Source organism: Limanda limanda, chromosome 21 (genome assembly GCF_963576545.1).
Source record: "Limanda limanda chromosome 21, fLimLim1.1, whole genome shotgun sequence".
In the NCBI taxonomy this organism is placed as follows: domain Eukaryota; kingdom Metazoa; phylum Chordata; class Actinopteri; order Pleuronectiformes; family Pleuronectidae; genus Limanda; species Limanda limanda.
Genome location: NC_083656.1, coordinates 479543 through 499124, shown reverse-complemented (window position 1 = coordinate 499124; position 19582 = coordinate 479543). Strand labels below are relative to the sequence as shown.

Sequence of the window (19582 nt, the reverse complement as noted above, 5' to 3'; positions counted from 1 at the left end):
CATGTGGCCTCTGAGCAGATTAATGCACTCGGATCTTTCAGAGTTTCAGGAAAATACATTTCTTTAAGTTTCAGTTGCACAAAGAAATAATTTGTCAGTAGAAAATAACGTTGTTTGTTTAACACAGAAAAACCAAACCAGATCCTGAACCAGATCCTGGACCAGAGCCTGCACCAGAACCTGAACCAGATCCTGGAACAAAACCTGAACCAGAGCTTGAACCAGAACCTGAACCAGAGCTTGAACCAGAACCTGAACCAGAACCTGAGCCTGAACCAGAGCCTGGACCAGAGCCTGCCTTCTCCCTCAGAGGGGGCGTGTCCTCCCCATGGCGTGCAGCATGTGTCTGCAGGTCAACTGGTGTGTTAGTTTCTGAGGCCGACACAAGATGCCCTTGTTCATTGTGTTGAACGTGTTGTTGCGGTGATGTTTGCAGTGAGGGAGAGTCCAGTTCAAGTTACTAAATAACAATTGAACTATGGAGCGACATTAGAATAAACTAATAGAATAAACTAATATGTGGTTCAGAAACTGTGTTATGAGTTTAACTTCCTCTTGAGTCAAGTTTCGTCTTCTCGGCGTCTGCCAGGTTCTAATGTGGTTTGTTAGCGTTGCTAGGGCGACACAAGAGGTTCATGTTCATTGTGTTGAACGTGATGTTGGCAGTGAGGGTCACACCCAGGGGGGGGGGTAGTATGAAGGAGAGTTTTCCTTCCAATGATTCAAGTGTTTAAATGAACAACTGTCTATTGTGTGTGTATAATGTGGTGTGAACGTGTTGTTGCAGTGAGGGAGAGTCGACTGTCGAGGGTCACACCCAGGTTCTAAAAACGTTTTAAATTGAACTTGTTTAATCTTCTACTTTTTGCGACTGTTGAAAATATCATCGTGATGCTGGTGAGTCAACAGCTGATGAAGACAAACTTTATCTGTGACTTCACTGCACTCGTATCATTATGATTTATTAGATCATGATCATTTATGTTTCAATAACATTTGACAATCGTGTCTTTTTTTAATCTGTTCCATTGCTAAGATATAAAAATGAGATTTCACTTTTTTGTGACAGGAATTGTTAAATGTCTTTATTATATCATATTTGTTTAGTTTATTATACATTTATCACTGAATCCTTTTATTTGACAAACCTCAAATGTAAGAAAACAGTCAAAACACTTTGTACAGATCTCGTGTTAATTCTGAACGTTTTTTTTCTATTCTAATCAAATTTCTTCTGATGTTTTTTCCAGAATCAGAAACAAAGTCTGACATATTTATAATATTAGTAATTTTTAATCTGCATTTATGAACAATATTGATCGATGATCAGTCCACGTCCATCTGTATAGTTTATATTCTCTCTTTTTTTTATAAAATACATTTTTATTTATCCCACACACATGCACAAACATGCACAGACACACTCATGCAATTGAGGGAAATGTAACCTCTGCTTTGAACCCATCTGGTGCAGGACACACAGAGCAGTGAGCAGCCATGTACGGCGCCCGGGGAGCAGATGTTGGGGGAGTAAGGTGCCTTGCTCAGGGGCACTAGACAGGGTAGGGAGAATCCTCTTGGATTTTTGGACAGATCAATCCAGGTTCGTCTTTTTGTTGTTATTCCATCCACTGCTCTGTGCATCTTCGTACCGCACAATGACGAGATGCTTTTTCAACTGATCGGACACTTTTTATAACCTTTAACCGCACTTCGGTCTCTTCGGATCACTGGGAGCATGCCTGCAACACACGCCGGCTTTGTTTACACCCGCGACCAGCTGATGGCCCTGAGGCACACCACCCTCTTGGCCGGAGAGAGACCCACCATCCCAGAGGAGCTGAAGAGGAGACGGCGAGGCTGCAGAGCGGGACTTAAACAGAGGATGGAGAAGAGGAAGTTTAAGACTTATAGAACACTTACTTCACATCATATGTGTGTTGTGCAATAGGAGTAGACTTGACGTTGGCTAATTATTAATAATCATGAAATATGATTATTTCATGATGATTATGAAAATTATTTATTAAAAATAATTAAAAATGATAAGGCTATCACTTAAGAATAGTAAAATAATTAATTAGAAATGATGAGGTTATCCATTAAGAATAGTTAAATAATTAATGAAAACAATAAAACTATCAATTAAGAATGATACAATCTGTAATTATTACTTATCGTAGCAGGGCACCACCCTGATTACAGGGACCAACAATCAATCTATAAATATCAGTCTCATTTGATAAATGTTAAATTAATAATCTCAATAGTTAATGTTAATGATTATATAATAAACAATGAAGGGTTTTAAGTTCGAGCACAGGCTATCATAATCCAGCTGCATTCACATACATATGCACAAATTATCACAGACTACAGATACTTTAATTACAAAAGCATTTATTAAAAAGGGGAAATAAAGTTAATGTTATTTAATGATTCATCATTTTAACAAACTCCAATATTTCAAAGATAACCGCATCAGCAGCACTTGTCACAATTCAGAAACACATGCGAAACCTATGGTTTATGTATGTCTGTCTGTGTGTGTGTGTGTGTGAAAGAGAGAGAGAGGGGAGTGGCAATGACGTATGACGCAGTCACGTGGTGACGTGGTCTGGTCACATCCAAGATGGCGGCCGATAATGATTCAAGGAATTATTAGGGCCGAAAAACTCTCAAAATGGTGGTGACTACAAACAAAATGGCGGCGCTGCTTTGGAATTTAGAGCCAGAATGGAGGGCGGGTCTAGAGATGAATAATCTTCTATGGCCACCGGACCACGTGTAAGACACAAAGGATGAGGTAGAACAAAGGATTATTTGTCCTAGCTTAGCTTTGGCGTCAAAATGGCGGCGAGATGCGTTCAGGCCCTCTAACTATAGATTTAACTATGTGACGTGAACTGTATAAATACAGATCGGAACATGTGTGTAGGTAGGTTTAGGAGAAAAGAGAGAGAGAAGAGAGAGAGAGAAGAGAGCATGCCAGGAAATATCAAAGAAGCTCTTTTAAAAACACCGTCAGAGACAAGTTTTACAATCACTCTAGCACTCAGCACCCAAGCGGCGTTGTGTGCTGAGGTTTGACCGGTAAAGTCTCTGTAAAGTTGGTCAGACGGTCACAGTGCAGCCGGAGACGCTTCGTCGCGGCGCTTAAACACTGTAACAAAGCCGGAACCCCGGAAACGGAAGTGCCGGCTCGTCACGGCTAAAAATAGGAGACACAGAGGTCCCATAAACAAATACACTCAAATAAAGACAAAACGCTAAGTATTAAACCTAGTCTCTGCCCAGACAAAATATCCTCTTACTGTGACCGTGGTTTCGTAGGGTGCGTGCGCGTTCCGCGCGAATGTCCCGGACGTCCATTGAAAAAAACTCGTGGTCTCTCAAGCGGGGCTCCGGAGCTTCTCGTGGGGGCCCGGAGCTCGGCGCTGGACCGGAAAGGGAGCGGATTTTCTCGTGCTGCCTTGGACGGAATGAAACTTCGTCTTCTTCTGTGGCAGCGGAGATCGTGTTGCTGTACAGGAACGGAGTGGATTTTCTCATACTCCTCCGCGGAATTGAACGTCGCGCTTCTGCAGGGAACGGCTGTGGGGGAAGGCGTCTGTCGATCGTGTGGGAAGAATAAAAAGTCCGTGGGCAAAATGTCTGAGCTCACCCGCGAGTGAATTTCCTGTTAGGTCTTCCAAGTTAAAATAGCAAAAAAAGTTCTATCAAAATAAAACTTCGACTGAGATAAAAGGAAGAGAATTAAAATGAATGGAAACAAGCATTTGTGATTCGCTCCCTATAGCAACTAAATCATCTAGATAGACCTGGAGAGGTCTGGAGAGGTCATCAGCGCAGGGAAAAAAGCTGAAACAACAGTAGTTCTCGCCTCCTTTAGTTACTGGGTTATCTGGTCAGGCCTGGGGAGGTCTAGTTGCAACGTCAGTACAGGAAAATGCCAACGTTTTCTGTGAGTTCAGCTGTTTTGTTCCACCTGAGGAGTTCCTGCCTCCTCAGGAAGTGGTCATGGGCTTCAGTTGGCTCTCAGCCAATGGAATGTCAGGGTAACAACCTTAGTGGGCGGGGATTCGACCTCAGTGGGCGTTTTAGAGTCACGGTGGGGGTCCCTGAAGGAGCCCAGGAAGTGCCCCCCCCCCCCCCCAGGAGAGGCTCCACGTTGTCTGAGGAAGGTGTGAATTAAGAGTGAAAACTGGTTGAACTGGTTTCAGCTTGGCCTACAGGCCGCAGTTTTATTGCCCTTTGTCTGGAGGTCAGATCTCAGGACTTCACCCCAACATGTGATATGTGTTAATATAAACCATATTGATATTAAATATCATTTTATACAATAATATTGTCTTTTGCACACTCTGTCTACATATTCTTACACTCATAGTATATTATATTATCTATTGTATAGTCAAATATTTATACCTCATATCATATTATATCATACTCTCTGTATATTCTTTGTATATATAAGTCTATATACACATATTTATACATGTGTACATGTTATTAATATTATTATATTTACTATTATTATTATATATACTGTTGCTGCCATTATTACTATATACTGCTATTATATTTGTATAATTACAATCATATATAAATATATATTATGTTATATTATATACTATATATACTGTACTATTTTTATATACTGTCTAATAATAACATTACCATCATATCATCAGTACTATTACCATCCTCTTGCCACTGCACCTTATCTACCTATTTATCTTGTGTTTCTGTTTTTATTCTTTTTACCTCAATATTTTTTATTTTTTTATTTTATTGTAATGTATTTTATTGCATTCACATATACCGGCTGCTATGACGACTTAATTTCCCTTCGAGGATGATTAAAGTAATCTATCTATCTATCTAATGTAGCTAACCATTAACAGTAGCATTGGTTCATGTTGTATAAAACACGTAGCTGAGTCCACATCAGGTGACGTTAGGGACCCGCCTTCAGTTGAGCGTGTTTGGAGCGATTAGTTGAACAAACATGTTTTTATTTGAACGTACGTTGTTCTACTCAAGCGTTTACGACTCTTTAACATAATATTTGTTTTTCTTCACTATCCGTCCAAAATAAACTTTTTCTTTATTTCATTAAAGTAATTAGGTGAGGGAGAGTCGACTGTCGAGGGTCACACCCAGGTTCCTAGCAGCCTGGGGGGGGGCGGGGGAACTCGTGGTTTGTTGACATATGAGACGTCACAGATTCATGTGCAGATAAAAGACGTGAAGGAGAAACATCAGTTCATCTGTTTCCTCTGAAGGTGAAGACGTCTCTTCAGTTTGACTCAAAGGTGAGAGACGGGTGAGGAGAGACAGGTGAGGTGAGACAGGTGAGGAGAGACAGGTGAGGGTAGACAGGTGAGGAGAGACGGGTGAGGTGAGACGGGTGAGGAGAGACGGTTGAGGGGAGACGGGTGAGGAGAGACAGGTGAGGTGAGACGGGTGAGGTGAGACAGGTGAGGTGAGACAGGTGAGGTGAGACGGGTGAGGTGAGACGGGCGAGGGGAGACAGGTGAGTTGAGACAGGTGAGGAGAGACGGTTGAGGGGAGACGGGTGAGGAGAGACAGGTGGGGTGAGACAGATGAGGGGAGACAGATGAGGGGAGATGGGTGAGGAGAGACGGATGAGGAGAGACGGGTGAGGTCAGACGGATGAGGTGAGACGGGTGAGGAGAGACAGGTGAGTTGAGACAGGTGAGGAGAGACGGTTGAGGGGAGACGGGTGAGGAGAGACAGGTGGGGTGAGACAGATGAGGGGAGACAGATGAGGGGAGATGGGTGAGGAGAGACGGATGAGGAGAGACGGGTGAGGTGAGACGGGTGAGGTGAGACGGGTGAGGAGAGACAGGTGAGGGGAGACAGGTGAGGAGAGACAGGTGAGGTGAGACAGGTGAGGTGAGACAGGTGAGGTGAGACAGGTGAGGGGAGACGGGTGAGGTGAGACAGGTGAGGTGAGACAGGTGAGGAGAGACAGGTGAGGAGAGACGGGTGAGGTGAGACGGGTGAGGGGATACAGGTGAGGGTAGACAGGTGAGGAGAGACGGGTGAGGAGAGACGGGTGAGGAGAGACAGGTGAGGGGAGACAGGTGAGGAGAGACAGGTGAGGAGAGACAGGTGAGCAGAGACGGGTGACGAGAGGCAGGTGAGGAGAGACGGGTGAGGAGAGACAGGTGAGGGGAGACAGGTGAGGAGAGACAGGTGAGGAGAGACAGGTGAGGGGAGGTGAGACGGGTGAGGTGAGACGGGTGAGGTGAGACAGGTGAGGGGAGACAGGTGAGGTGAGACAGGTGAGGTGAGACAGGTGAGGTGAGACAGGTGAGGTGAGACAGGTGAGGTGAGACGGGTGAGGAGAGATGGGTGAGGGGAGACGGGTGAGGGGAGACGGGTGAGGAGAGACAGGTGAGGGGAGACAGGTGAGGTGAGACAGGTGAGGTGAGACGGGTGAGGAGAGACAGGTGAGGTGAGACAGGTGAGGTGAGACAGGTGACTTCAATCATTGGTTGACTGTGTTTTTGTTTTATTTTCAGATTCAGCAGAAATCTGTTGGTGATGGAAGTTTCCTGGACGCTGGTGAGAGGAAGAGACCAGAAGGTGAAACTATATACAAACACTAACCAGACAGGGCACCTCTCTCTCTCGCTCACTCGCTCGCCCCCTGAGCGTCCTCTCTCGACCAGGGGGGGGGCAGGCTTTACCTGTGATGATCCCTTCACAGAGTTTGACTTCCTCTAGAGTCAAGTTTGATCGTCTTCTCGGCGTCCGCCAGGTTATACCGTGGTCTACTAGTGTTCAGATGCACTAGTCCATTGCTATTTGTGTGTTTTAAGCGTGTGTCATACATGTTGTCATACTCCACTCAGGGAACATGTAATCTTCTGTTGTGTTGTTGTCCAGAAGTTTGTGAGTCGTGGCTTTGGGGACAAACTATGTGGATCTTTATCTTGATAAGCTCCACCTCTGTTGACTGTGGCCACACCCCCATGACTCAAGAGGTCAAAGTATTGAAACATCTGCTCTGTTCCAGATGTTTCAGGTGGTCCTCCTCCTCCTCTTGGCTCCGGCGCTGACCAGCTGCCGTGTGGCTGAGTTTCCAGCTGACTGCAGCCAGGTCAGTGAGGTCGGAGGTCAGCAGCAGAGCGGCCCCTACTCCATCTACCCTGCAGGAGAGAAGCTCGGAGTCCAAGTACGTTCACACGTTTTTATTATTGGACAGAAACACGTTCACCTCTCATACGTAGAATCATTAAAGCAACATGTCACTGATACTGATCAACAGCGCCCCCTGCTGCCACATGAGGGGATTGATTCCTGCTGAATCTTGGAGATAAACTCTGGTTGTTAATAACTTCAGAGTGTTTCTAACTGATCTCAGTTCAGCTTCACTCTTCAGCTGCAGCTGCTTGAGACAGGTTGTGACTCTCAGTCAGTTCTTCTCTCAGGAGATGGAACCCACTCACCGGGGGGGGGACCCACTCAGCAGGGGGGGGGGACCCACTCACCAGGGGGGGGGGGGGACCCACTCACCGGGGGGGGGGGGACCCACTCACCAGGGGGGGGGGGACCACTCAGCAGGGGGGGGGGGGGACCCACTCAGCAGGGGGGGGGGGGACCCACTCACCAGGGGGGGGGGGGGGGGACCCACTCAGCAGGGGGGGGGGACCCACTCACCAGGGGGGGGACCCACTCAGCAGGGGGGGGGGGACCCACTCAGCAGGGGGGGGGGGACCCACTCACCGGGGGGGGGGGGACCCACTCAGCAGAGTCACAGAGAACAGACGCTCAGGGAGAGAAGGAGGAAACTTCCTCTTGTTCTCACTCACACATCAGACTCTCTCTCATCCAGCTGCTGCTTTCAGGAGGAAACGTTTGAATGAAGTAGATTCCATTCTTGCCATGATCACTGGTATCAGATGAATCTCTGGGCTTCTATTGGTCAGTGTCACCGAACGTGTTGGAAGTGGAAAAGACGAGAGTGAAACATTAGAGTTGATCACATGTGTTGATGTGTTGCAGGTGTACTGTGAGATGAGTCCAGACCAACCAGCCTGGACAGTGAGTATTTTTACTGACTTTCAATAAACGTCAAATCAGTCAGACTCATAATCCTCTGTTTACCTGCTCAGGTGATTCAGACCAGGATGGATGGAACCGTCAACTTCTACCGGCCCTGGACTCAGTACAAGGTCGGCTTCGGTTCGGTGACAGGAGAACACTGGCTCGGTGAGAAGTGGAACCACAAGAACAGCTGAGAACCTGACTGTTAACACACAACCTCCTTCAACTGTGTGAGTGTGAGTGTGTGTGTGAGTGTGTGTGTGTGTGTGTGTGTGAGTGTGAGTGTGAGTGTGTGTGTGTGTGTGTGTGTGTGTGTGTGTGAGTGTGAGTGTGAGTGTGAGTGTGTGTGTGTGTGTGTGTGTGTGTGTGTGTGTGTGTGTGTGAGTGTGTGTGTGTGTGTGTGTGTGTGTGTGTGTGTGTGTGTGTGTGTGTGTGTGTGTGTGTGTGTGAGTGAGAGACATTTATCATTAATCTTCTTTCATTCTAGAAACTAAAAAAATGTTTTTTAGTTTTTGTTCTTTTCTTGAGTCAAAAGAAAACTATTAAAAATCTTTTCCATGGACACTTCTCCTGAGAGACGGCATCGAACTGATAGACAGAGACAGATAGAGACAGATAGAGACAAACAGAGACAGATAGAGACAGACAGATATATAGACAGATAGAGACAGATAGAGACAGATGGAGAAAGACAGAGACAGATAGAGAGACAGACAGAGACAGATAGAGACAGACAGAGACAGATAGAGACAGACAGAGACAGACAGAGACAGACAGAGACAGACAGACAGAGACAGATAGAGACAGATGGAGAAAGACAGAGACAGATAGAGAGACAGACAGAGACAGATAGAGACAGACAGAGACAGATAGAGACAGATGGAGAAAGACAGAGACAGATAGAGACATGTTTACTTCAGACAAATCCCTCGTTCATTACAGATATTTTCAGTCTATGACACTGTGTCTTCTCTGTGTCTTCTCTGTGTCTTCTCTGTGTCTTCTCTGTGTCTTCTCTGTGTCTCTGTAGGAGACTCCATGAGGGGCCACAATGGCATGAAGTTCTCCACCTTTGACAAAGACCAGGACACATGGCCTGATAACTGTGCCTCAACCTTCATGGGAGGTTTCTGGTACTACACCTGTCACTCTGCAAACCCGAATGGGGTTTATCGCTGGGGGAAGGAGTCGACTCCCTATGCTGTTGGAGTCATATGGCACTCTTGGAAAAACACCTATGACTTCTCTGTGAAGTCCATGGTCATGAAGGTCCGTCCTGTGCAGCCTAAGTAACTTTCCAGGAGCAGCAGCCGACCACATGTTGATCTGTCTCAACATCTGTCGCCTTCATCAGTCAAAGTCAAATGAAATCAAACGTTTGAACCCTGATGTTAATCATCGCCTTCTGCATGTCCTCAATAAACCAGACGCAACAAATCTGATGTGAACATATGTCTTTGTCTCATGTGTCTTCTTGTGTCCCATGTGTCCCATGTGTCCCATGTGTCCCATGTGTCTCATGTGTTTCACGGGGTCTCTTGTGTCCCATTTGTCCCATGTGTCCCCTGTGTCTCATCTGTCCCATGTGTCTCATGTGTCTCAAGTGTCCCATGTGTCTCATGTGTCCCATGTGTCTCATGTGTCTCATGTGTCCCATGTGTCTCACGGGGTCTCTTGTGTCCCATGTGTCCCATGTGTCCCCTGTGTCTCATCAGTCCCATGTGTCTCATGTGTCACATGTGTCTCATGTGTCTCATGTGTCCCATGTGTCTCATGTGTCCCGTGTGTCTCAGGTGTCTCATGTGTCCCATGTGTCCCATGGGTCTCATGTGTCTCATGTGTCCCATGTGTCACATGTGTCTCATGTGTCCCATGTGTTTCACGGGGTCTCTTGTGTCCCATGTGTCCCATGTGTCTCATGTGTATCATGTGTTCCCTGTGAAGAAGATCCGGAGCCCAAGTTGTTTTGGCCTCTCTTCTCTTCACTGTTGGAGGTAGAGGAAGAAGATTTTCTCTCCTGGGTGATCAGCCACCGAAAACTTCTTGGGTCCAGACGATCCTTCAAGGGTTCCTGTTCGTGATGCCAAGTTTGTGATGGAAATTCATCTTGAGATTTGAAATAATGAAATTCCCAGACTGGAGTTGCCTCTGAGTCTTTTTAATAGTAAGCTCTGCAGAGTTAACACAACAAACATGGGTGCTCAAAGTGGAACTGCCCCAAAGTTCGCAAAAGCCAGAACTTATACAAAGATGTGTTTTATGAAACATATTATGAAAAAGAGACATGACATCTGCTGTGTCCGCTGTGGCAGTTTGAAGAAAACATCACCTAATAAGGGCATACAACCTGTTTATCAGTATCACTGCAGTGAGACACCACCAAATAAGGGTTCCATCCTGTCAGGTAGACAGTATCACAGCAGTGAGACGCTGGTCAGTGGAATTTTCCATGACCTTTAGACATTGGTCAGTGGAAGTCTCGATTCTTCTAGTATGTGGTGGTTTGTTTACATATGAGACGTCACAGAGTCGTGTGCAGATAAAAGACGTGAAGGAGAAACATCAGTTTATCTGTTTCCTTTGAAGGTGAAGACGTCTCTTCAGTTTGACTCAAAGGTGAATTCACACAGGTGTCAAAAGTTCACACCTTCTTCAGCATGCTTTCAAAATGGAGGTTGACCCCCTAAGATAGCAGCTCCCCCCCTCCTTCTGGAGTGGGGACGTAGTTAAGTAGGTGTAGAGATATGCGTGTCTGTGTAAATGGTAATCAGATAATGGAGGAGTCTGTGTAGAGCGTAGCTCACATTAACTTTCATTTAGCTTGTAACTACAATAACACAACACGTATCAAACTTATAAACCCCACACAGAATCAAATTAACAGGCTTGCTTAGTCTAGTATCATTATTAATCCCAGTATGTTACCAGTCCGGGGCGGCTGTGGCTGAGGCGTAGAGTGGTTGTCCTCCAACCTGAAGGTCGGCGGTTCGATCCCCAGTCTTATCCATCTGCATGCCGAAGTGTCCTTGGGCAAGATGCTGAACCCTCAATAGCCCCCCATAGAATAACAAAGTGCTGCAAGTAGATGCACTGTATGAATGTGTGTGTGAATGGGTGAATGTGAAACTGCACTGTAAAGCGCTTTGAGTGGTCTTCATCAGACTAGAAAAGCGCTATATAAATACAAATCCATTTACCAGTCCTCAGAAAGGGAGAAAGTTGCTGTAGTTCAGTTAGCAGATCGTCTTGCTGGTTGTGTGAAGTCTTCTGGCTCGTGTGGTCTCTGCTTCCGCGGTTCTGTTGAGCTGTGATGCTCTCTCTTGTTGAATTTCTTACCTGCAGGACACAGAGTTGCTGCTAGGAGTTTGGTAGAAGCTTGAGATGCGTGAAGGTTTCCTTGAAGAGATGAGTTGGAAACTGCACCTCTGACCTCCAGTTGTTGGGTGGGAAGAGAAGAGTTGCTTCTTCTTCTTCTTCTTCTTCTTCTTCTTCTTCTTCTTCTTCTTCTTCTTCTTCTTCTTCTTCTTCTTCTTCTTCTTCTTCTTCTTCTTCTTCTTCTTCTTCTTCTTCTTCTTCCTCCTCCTCCTCCTCCTCCTCCTCCTCCTCCTCCTCCTCCTCCTCCTCCTCCTCCTCCTCCTCCTCCTCCTCCTCCTCCTCGTCCTGCCATCTACTGGAGGTACTGCAATATCGTAAGTTATGACCATAACTATGGATCTATGAGACCGACCGATGACCGTCACCACGGTCTTAACACGAATGATGTCCTCATCTCCCTATCCTCGAGACCAAATATCAACAATGTCACGTGAGTGACCTTAAGGGGGCTGGGCTCACCGCCCATAAAGCTCCCCGGTGAGCGCGGCCGCCTCCTCCTTGTCTGAACGCCTCAGCCCATTCTGAGTGACAAAAGAGGGTGACGGTCATCGGTCGGTCTCATAGATCCATAGTTATGGTCATAACTTACGATCTATTTCGACCTCCCTCAGACCGTCACCACGGTCTTAACACGGATGACTAGTATCATCAGGGTCGCGAAGAACGGAGGACTCTACCGCCTCACATCCTCGCCCAGCAGCTGAGAGCAGCACTGCAGAAGCCAATGGTGTGGGGGAAGCCACATTGACCCTGTAGAATCTAGAGAATGTGCAGGGAGCACTCCATGTTGCTGCTGCACATATTTCTGAAAGAGGGACCCCCTTTAAAGCAGCCCAGGAGGTGGCCATTCTCCTGGTGGAATGAGCTACCATGGAATCTGGGACTGGTATGTTCTGTCCAGAATAGGCCTCAGCGATAGTATTAACGATCCAATGGGACAAACACTGTTTAGACACAGGGTGGCCGACTTTTTTACCCCCAAAACAGACAAATAACTGAGAGTATGAGCCCCTCAGAGACTTTGTGCGTGCAATATAAGCCTTCAGTGCCCTTACTGGGCACAACATAGGCAGGTCGGCTTCCTCCTGTAGTAGAGCCGGATTAGGTTGAAAAGTGCTGATCTCGATCACCTGATTTACCGTCTGATGGTTTATGACCTTAGGCAAAAACGAGGGGTTTGGCCAGAGAGACACACCTGAGTCACCTGCCCTCCATCTTAGACAATCGTCACTTATAGACAGAGCATGCAATTCACTCATCCTTTTGGCAGAGCATATAGCCAGGAGGAAAGCTGTTTTGTAAGATAGAGACTTAAGGCTGGATTGCCCTATGGGTTCAAAGGGAGACTGCATCAGGGACCGTAATACCAAGGGGAGTTGCCATGATGGAGCCCTGGGAGCCCTGCTTGGTCGCAGGCGGTGTGCTCCCTTAATGAACTGAGACACTAGAGGGTGTCTACCAACTGTAACATCTCCCACTGTCTCATGGAAGAAAGAGATTGCGGCAGTGTATACCTTAATGGTGCTAGGTGCCCTGTTAGAGTCCAAAAGTGACTGAAGGAAACGGAGAATCAGCTCAATAGGACAAGCGGCTGGATTTTCCTGTCTGTTGCGACACCATGTAGAAAACACACTCCATTTATGGCCATAGTTAGCCCGAGTGGAGGGAGCCCGGGCATTGTCTATGGTCCTCAGGACAGCCTCATCTAACCTTTGAGAGAGGTACTGAGAAGGGGCCAAGCCCAAAGCTGCAGGATGTCTGATCTGGGGTGCCATATCTGAGCTTCTGCCTGTGAGAGGAGGTCTGCCCTGACTGGCAGGGCCCATGGTTGACCGTGAACCAGGCGAAGGAGCGTTGGGAACCAATGCCTCCCTGGCCACCTGGGGGCTATTAACAGCACCTCGTAGTGGCCCGAGGCAACCCGGTTGAGTACCTGGGGAATCAGAGGGAATGGAGGAAAAGCGTACAACAACCCTTCCGGCCATTCTTGAGATAGTGCATCTAGGCCTAGGGGACCTCCCTGGTTTTTCAGAAAGAACCACATCCTGCAGTGGGTTGTCTCTGCTGATGCGAATAGATCGGCCTGAGCCGTGCCAAACCGACTCCATAGGAGGGATACAACCTCTGGATGAAGTCTCCATTCTCCTGGGAGAGGACCAGTCCTGGACAAGAGGTCTGCTGCTCGATTTACAATCCCTGGGATAAAGATTGCTTTGAGTGAAGCCAGATGCTGAAAAGCCCAAAACAGAAGTTTCTGTGCCACCTGGAGGCAACGCAGGGACCTTGTGCCTCCCTGGTGATTTATATGATACACAGTTGAAGTGCTGTCTGTCCTTATCAAGACATGCCTGCCCTGGATGGAGGAAAGGAGAGCCTTCAGAGCAAGGTGAACCGCTCTCAACTCCAGAACATTGATGTGTTCGCCACCCCAAGGGGGTATCCACGGGCCACGCACCATTCTGCCTTCCCAGACTGCTCCCCAACCTGTGAGGGAAGCATCTGTCGTCACCACTGTCCTCCTCGAGGGAATGTTCCCAAGGGGGACTCCTTGGAGCAAGAGCACCCGGTCTGCCCATGGGCGTAAGGCTTGGAGACATGTGCGTGTCACACGAAGTTTCACGTGTCTGTCCAGCTTCGGGTCGAGCTTGAAGGCATTCAGCCACCTCTGAATTGGCCTGGCCCTGAGGAGGCCCAGAGGAACAACAGCTGCTGCGGCTGAAATCATCCCCAGCATCCTCTGAAAGCTGATAAATTGTAGCTGCCTGCCGAGACGGAATCGTTCCCGGAAGGCTAGAATCTTCCTCACCCTCTGAGATGTGAGGGATGCAGACATTGTAAGGGAATTCAAGCAAAGTCCCAGAAAAATCACCTGCTGCCTTGGCTCGAGGTTGCTTTTCGTCACATTTACCTTGAAACCCAAGGACCGTACATGCGACAACACCCTCTGGGTATCCTCTACAACTTGGCCAAGAGATGGAGCACAAATCAGCCAGTCATCCAGGTAGGGAAGGATTTTTACTCCTGACAACTGGAGAGGAGACAAGGCCGCCCCAACCACTCTGGTGAACACCCTTGGTGAGAGGGAAAGGCCAAATGGCAGGACCTTGAACTGATAGGCTTGCCCCTGGAATGCAAACCGGAGAAAAGGTCTGTGGTTTGGACAGATGGGCACATGGAAGTACGCGTCTTCCAGGTCTATCGAGGTGAACCACTCTCCTCTTTCGATAGATTCTAAGATCTGACCCGTGGTCAGCATCTTGAAAGGAAGTACCTTTATGAAGGCGTTTAATCGCCTTAGGTCCAAGATGGGACGTATTCCGCCATCTTTTTTCGGCACGAGGAAATACGTGGAGTAGAAGCCAGTGAGCTGTTCGTCTGGATCTACTTTCATAATTGCATCCTTCTGCAGAAGGGTTAAAATTTCCTGTGCCAGGATTTGAGCCTGGACTGGGTCCGTGACAATCGTCATGCGGATCCTGGAGTAAGGTGGGGGCCGCCGCCAAAACTGAATTCTGTACCCCTTTGATACTGTAGCAAGCACCCATGGGTCTGACACAGTTTCTTCCCAGCTGTCCAGGCATAGCTGAGAATGAAGTTCGGCGGGTGTCCCCCCACCCCTAGGCTGTACCGCCCCGAGGTCCTGGACCTCTGGGGGGGCGCCTCCTCTGGGGAGCACCTCTAGTCGAAAAACGGGGATAGAACCCACGTCGACTTTGTGAAGGCTGTTTGGAGTCACCAGAGGCTGTGAATCCTGTAGCCTGTCGCCTGTCATTCACCCATGGCTCCTTACGGGCCCAGGATGATGATCGGTGGGGAGGCTGGGAGCCCCTAAGTTTATACCTGGTAGTCGCAGCCCCTCTGAAAGTGCGCTGTACTGACTCTCTGGTACGCACAGACTGTTCAGCCTTATCTAACACACCCTGGGAGTCAGGATGAAAAACATGTGCCGGCACGACTGGCATATTGGTCAGTTCTTTCCTGATATTCTCGGGAAGAGTTGTCTGTGCCAACCAGATCTGCCTCCGAGCTACCATGGCAGATGACATAGCTGCACCAATGTTCCTTGTTAGCTGGGAATGAGTGACCAGGGCAGAGTCTATCAGGCTCATGGTGTCCTGGTCCTCTGGGTTGGCTGTTCTCCTAAGAGCTGCCAATAAAATGGCGAGTGCATTGCCCGAGCGGGCTGCTCGTGTGGCTGCATTATAAATCCGAGACACCAGTCGGTCTGACTTATCACACTCTTTCAGGGGACAGCGTGGATTGGTGGTTACCCGCTCTGGACCCAGAGATGTTAAGGCTGCCATCTCCCGCTCAACTGGAGGCATATCCCCCATACCTGTTTCAGGAGCATACTGATTCTTAGTCAGTCTCCGGCAACCTGCATTGAACTGAGGTGCCCCACTTGGGATGTTCCATGCTTTCCTGAGCATGTGCAAATAGTCACCAGCCACAGGTACAGTAACTGATTGCTGGGTCTGAGTGATGCCGGCCCAAATCCCATCCATTGGAGCAGGAGCCTCAGTTGGAACATTGAGCCCCACAATCTTTGCCGCACTTGAAACCTTTGAGATGACGTCCATGGGTGAAGGCTCACTTTCACCCATGTTGCTGAGGTTGGACGCCCCCTCACATTGTGTGGATTTAGGCTGTTTTAGCCCAGCAGCACCCTCAGACTGCCCATCACTTCCAAAAAGGGAATTTTGAGCATAGAGAGAGAGAATGTCAGGGTGAACCACATTCTCCTCCTGATAGGAGGGTAACCTGTCCGGGGAGGAGTGCCCATGCCTCGATGCCCTAGCTGTTGTGGCCGGGTACTGGGCCTCAACTCTACCCAACCTGTCTGACAGACCACGTATGGCCGCTAGGATTTGCAGCTGAGTGTCATCATGCTGACCAGCTGGGTTCTGTGAAGGTTTTGGAGCCTGTGTCTCTCTTGAGTCCTGCCTGCGAACAGGGGTGTGCTCATGCCCACGTTTTCGGGGGGCTTTCCTTGAGGTGTGTCCCCTTTCATTTAGTTTGGCTGGTAGAGGCTGCACGGCCCCAGCACGAACAGACTGCTCCACCCATCTGGCTCTTTTAACACGCTCCTCCACAGGCAGTTCCACTGCTGCCACACAGGGGTTCTCAATATCATCCATTAAATGTGCCATGCCCAAACAAGTCGGGCATTCACGTTGGCCATCTCGGGGATCCATGATACCCCGGCAATAATGGCACAAATGTGAGGACATTTCTGTGTTACTTTTGTGTTTTAAGAATAAATATATAAACAATAGCGCCCAGCAGCTACGGATAGCTGGTAAAGGGGATCTTATAAACAGGCTAATCACAGCTGGCCAATATCACATAAAACGAAGGAAGGGGTGAAATAACTAATTCACCTGAAAATGCCCCCTGTATGCCTGCTCAATGGCAGAAAACAAGGGGGGTGGGGGGGTGGAGAGAGAACAACATCCCAGCCACTGCGAACAGGGCTTTAAGGGAAACAAAATAGCACCTACAAAGGGTGATAACTAATAACCAACTGTATTTTATACAGGGAACACAGGTAAACAATCCCACCTGCTGCGCACAGAGGTGAAAAGGGGAAACTACCTGGCCTCAAACACGGTTTATTTATTCATTTTTGAAAGGCAAATAAACGTGAAAAGGTTGGCTTTAAACTCACCTCCACTCACTGTGCGCGAACGCACGAGGGGGAGTTGGAGAAACCCCACTCACTGCGGACAGCGAGTTACGGGGTGAGGAGGGGGGGGCACCCCCGATCCAAATCAGTTTTAAGGGATAGATTATTTATTGATTAAGCTTCCCAACTTTTCTACTCACTCCTGTAAGAGAACAAACTCTGTATGGACACAAACAGCACGAGATAAACAACACTTACCCAAAGCTGTGAACAAGAGTAGTTAGTACCAGGTGCAGCTAATTAAGCTGCCTGAAACAAAGACCAGAGCTTAACACATGCAGTGTAGCCCTCTGCCTCACTTTTAGAGAAGGGGAAAACCACAAACAATCGTCAGGGACACAAGGCGCCTGCACAAAAGTGTCGGATTGATAAAAGTGGAGTCCCAAAATATCTTACTTACCTGTCGGTCTCGTATGAGGCGAGTGAAGAAAAGAGGAGGCGGCCGCGCTCACCGGGGAGCTTTATGTGCGGTGAGCTCAGCCCCCTTAAGGTCACTCACGTGACATTGTTGATATTTGGTCTCGAGGATAGGGAGATGAGGACATCATTCGTGTTAAGACCGTGGTGACGGTCTGAGGGAGGTCGAAATAGATCAATACTGATTTAAGGACAGTTCAGGATGAAGCTTTGTTCTAAACACTCGTCTTGGATCTCCGGTGTGAACCTACCTGCACAGGTGTGAGGGATTTTGGCAATAGAGCAGTTTTGGTGGAAGATAGATTTCAAACATTATACGAAACCTTTGTTCCAGTTTATACATTTGATAAAAAGATCCTGCAGGAAGAACAGGTTCAGTGAAACGGATCAGCTCATTGGTCAGTTTACAGGATGGAGATGGAAGCAGCATCCTAGTGGTTACAGGTGTTATTAACCTGGACTGATTAAGAATTTTCATTTTTTATTTAATATTATATACATATTTTTTATATTTATTATATATTTCTCATATATATATATATAAATTAAAAACCAGAGTTTATTTCCAGGAGTTTGAGAATTCAGAGTGGTGGATTTGTTACAGCAACACAACCCCCCCCACCCATCCACCCACACACACACACACACACACACACACAGAAACCCACACACACACACACACACAGAAACACACACACACACACACACACAGAAACACACACAAACACAGGCAGTGGACAGCACTCCCACCACTTCTCACAGTCAGCATCCTGCAGCTTTGCCTGTGTTTCTGTGTGTGTGTGTGTGAGAGACATTTATCAATAATCTTCTTTCATTCTAGAAAATAAAAATGTTGTTCAGTTTTTGTTCTTTTCTTGACTCAAAAGATCTTTTCCATGGACACTTCTCCTGAGAGACGGCATCGAACTGATAGACAGAGACAGACAGAGACAGACAGAGACAGACAGAGACAGACAGAGACAGATAGAAACAAATAGAGACAGATAGAGACAGATAGAGACAGACAGAGACAGATAGAGACAGACAGAGACAGACAGAGACAGACAGAGACAGATAGAGACAGACAGAGACAGATAGAGACAGATAGAGACAGATAGAGACAGATAGAGACAGATAGAGACAGATAGAGACAGACAGAGACAGATAGAGACAGACAGAGACAGACAGAGACAGACAGAGACAGATAGAAACAAATAGAGACAGATAGAGATAGATAGAGACAGACAGAGACGAATGAGACAGACAGAGACAGACAGAGACAGATAGAGACAGACAGAGACAGATAGAGACAGATAGAGACAGATAGAGACAGATAGAGACAGATAGAGACAGATAGAGACAGATAGAGACAGACAGAGACATGTTTCCTTCAGACAAGTCCCTTGTGGATTACAGATATTTTCAGTCTATGACACTGTGTCTTCTCTGTGTCTTCTCTGTGTCTCTGTAGGAGACTCCATGAGCTACCACAATGGCATGAAGTTCTCCACCTTTGACAAAGACCAGGACACGGCGTCTCATAACTGTGCCTCATCCTCCATGGGAGGTTTCTGGTACAACCACTGTCACCATGCAAACCCGAATGGGGTTTATCGCTGGGGGCAGGAGAAGACTCCCAATGGTGTTGGAGTTTCATGGAACTCTTGGAAAACCCATAACTACTCTGTGAAGTCCATGGTCATGAAGGTCCGTCCTGTGCAGCCTGAGTAACTTTCCAGGAGCAGCAGCAGACACATGTTGATCTGTCTCAACATCTGTCGCCTTCATCAGTCAAAGTCAAATGAAATCAAACGTTTGAACCCTGATGTCAATCATCGCCTTCTGCATGTCCTCAATAAACCAGACGCAACAAATCTGATGTGAACATATGTCTTTGTCTCATGTGACTTTTCATTTGTGTTGGGCAATGTTTTTGTGCAAACCACAGGCCTCCTTTTCGGCCTGTATGTGTAGTCAAAGCCTGAAAGCACATGTTTCTTTGTCTTGAGAAAGCCTCCCGAA

The 19582-nt window shown here is 47.5% G+C and overlaps 1 protein-coding gene across 1 annotated transcript; it reads left to right on the top strand.

Annotated features, from left to right (window-relative positions):
• The first annotated feature begins 7814 nt into the window (after positions 1-7814).
• LOC133028121 (ficolin-2-like) lies at positions 7815-19449 on the top strand. Its single transcript, XM_061095316.1, has 6 exons — positions 7815-8079; positions 8151-8271; positions 9113-9351; positions 9798-9814; positions 10027-10076; positions 19032-19449. The coding sequence occupies exons 1-6, from the start codon at positions 8053-8055 to the stop codon at positions 19289-19291; spliced, it is 714 nt and encodes a 237-aa protein (XP_060951299.1). The 5' UTR covers positions 7815-8052; the 3' UTR covers positions 19292-19449.
• Positions 19450-19582: the final 133 nt, after the last annotated feature.

Coding starts and splice junctions, on each gene's coding strand:
- LOC133028121 (XM_061095316.1), top strand. CDS start 8,053: ATGAGTCCAGACCAACCAGCCTGGACA. Junction 8,080..8,150: donor CAGACCAACCAGCCTGGACA/GTGAGTATTTTT, acceptor TTACCTGCTCAG/GTGATTCAGACCAGGATGGA. Junction 8,272..9,112: donor GAAGTGGAACCACAAGAACA/GCTGAGAACCTG, acceptor GTGTCTCTGTAG/GAGACTCCATGAGGGGCCAC.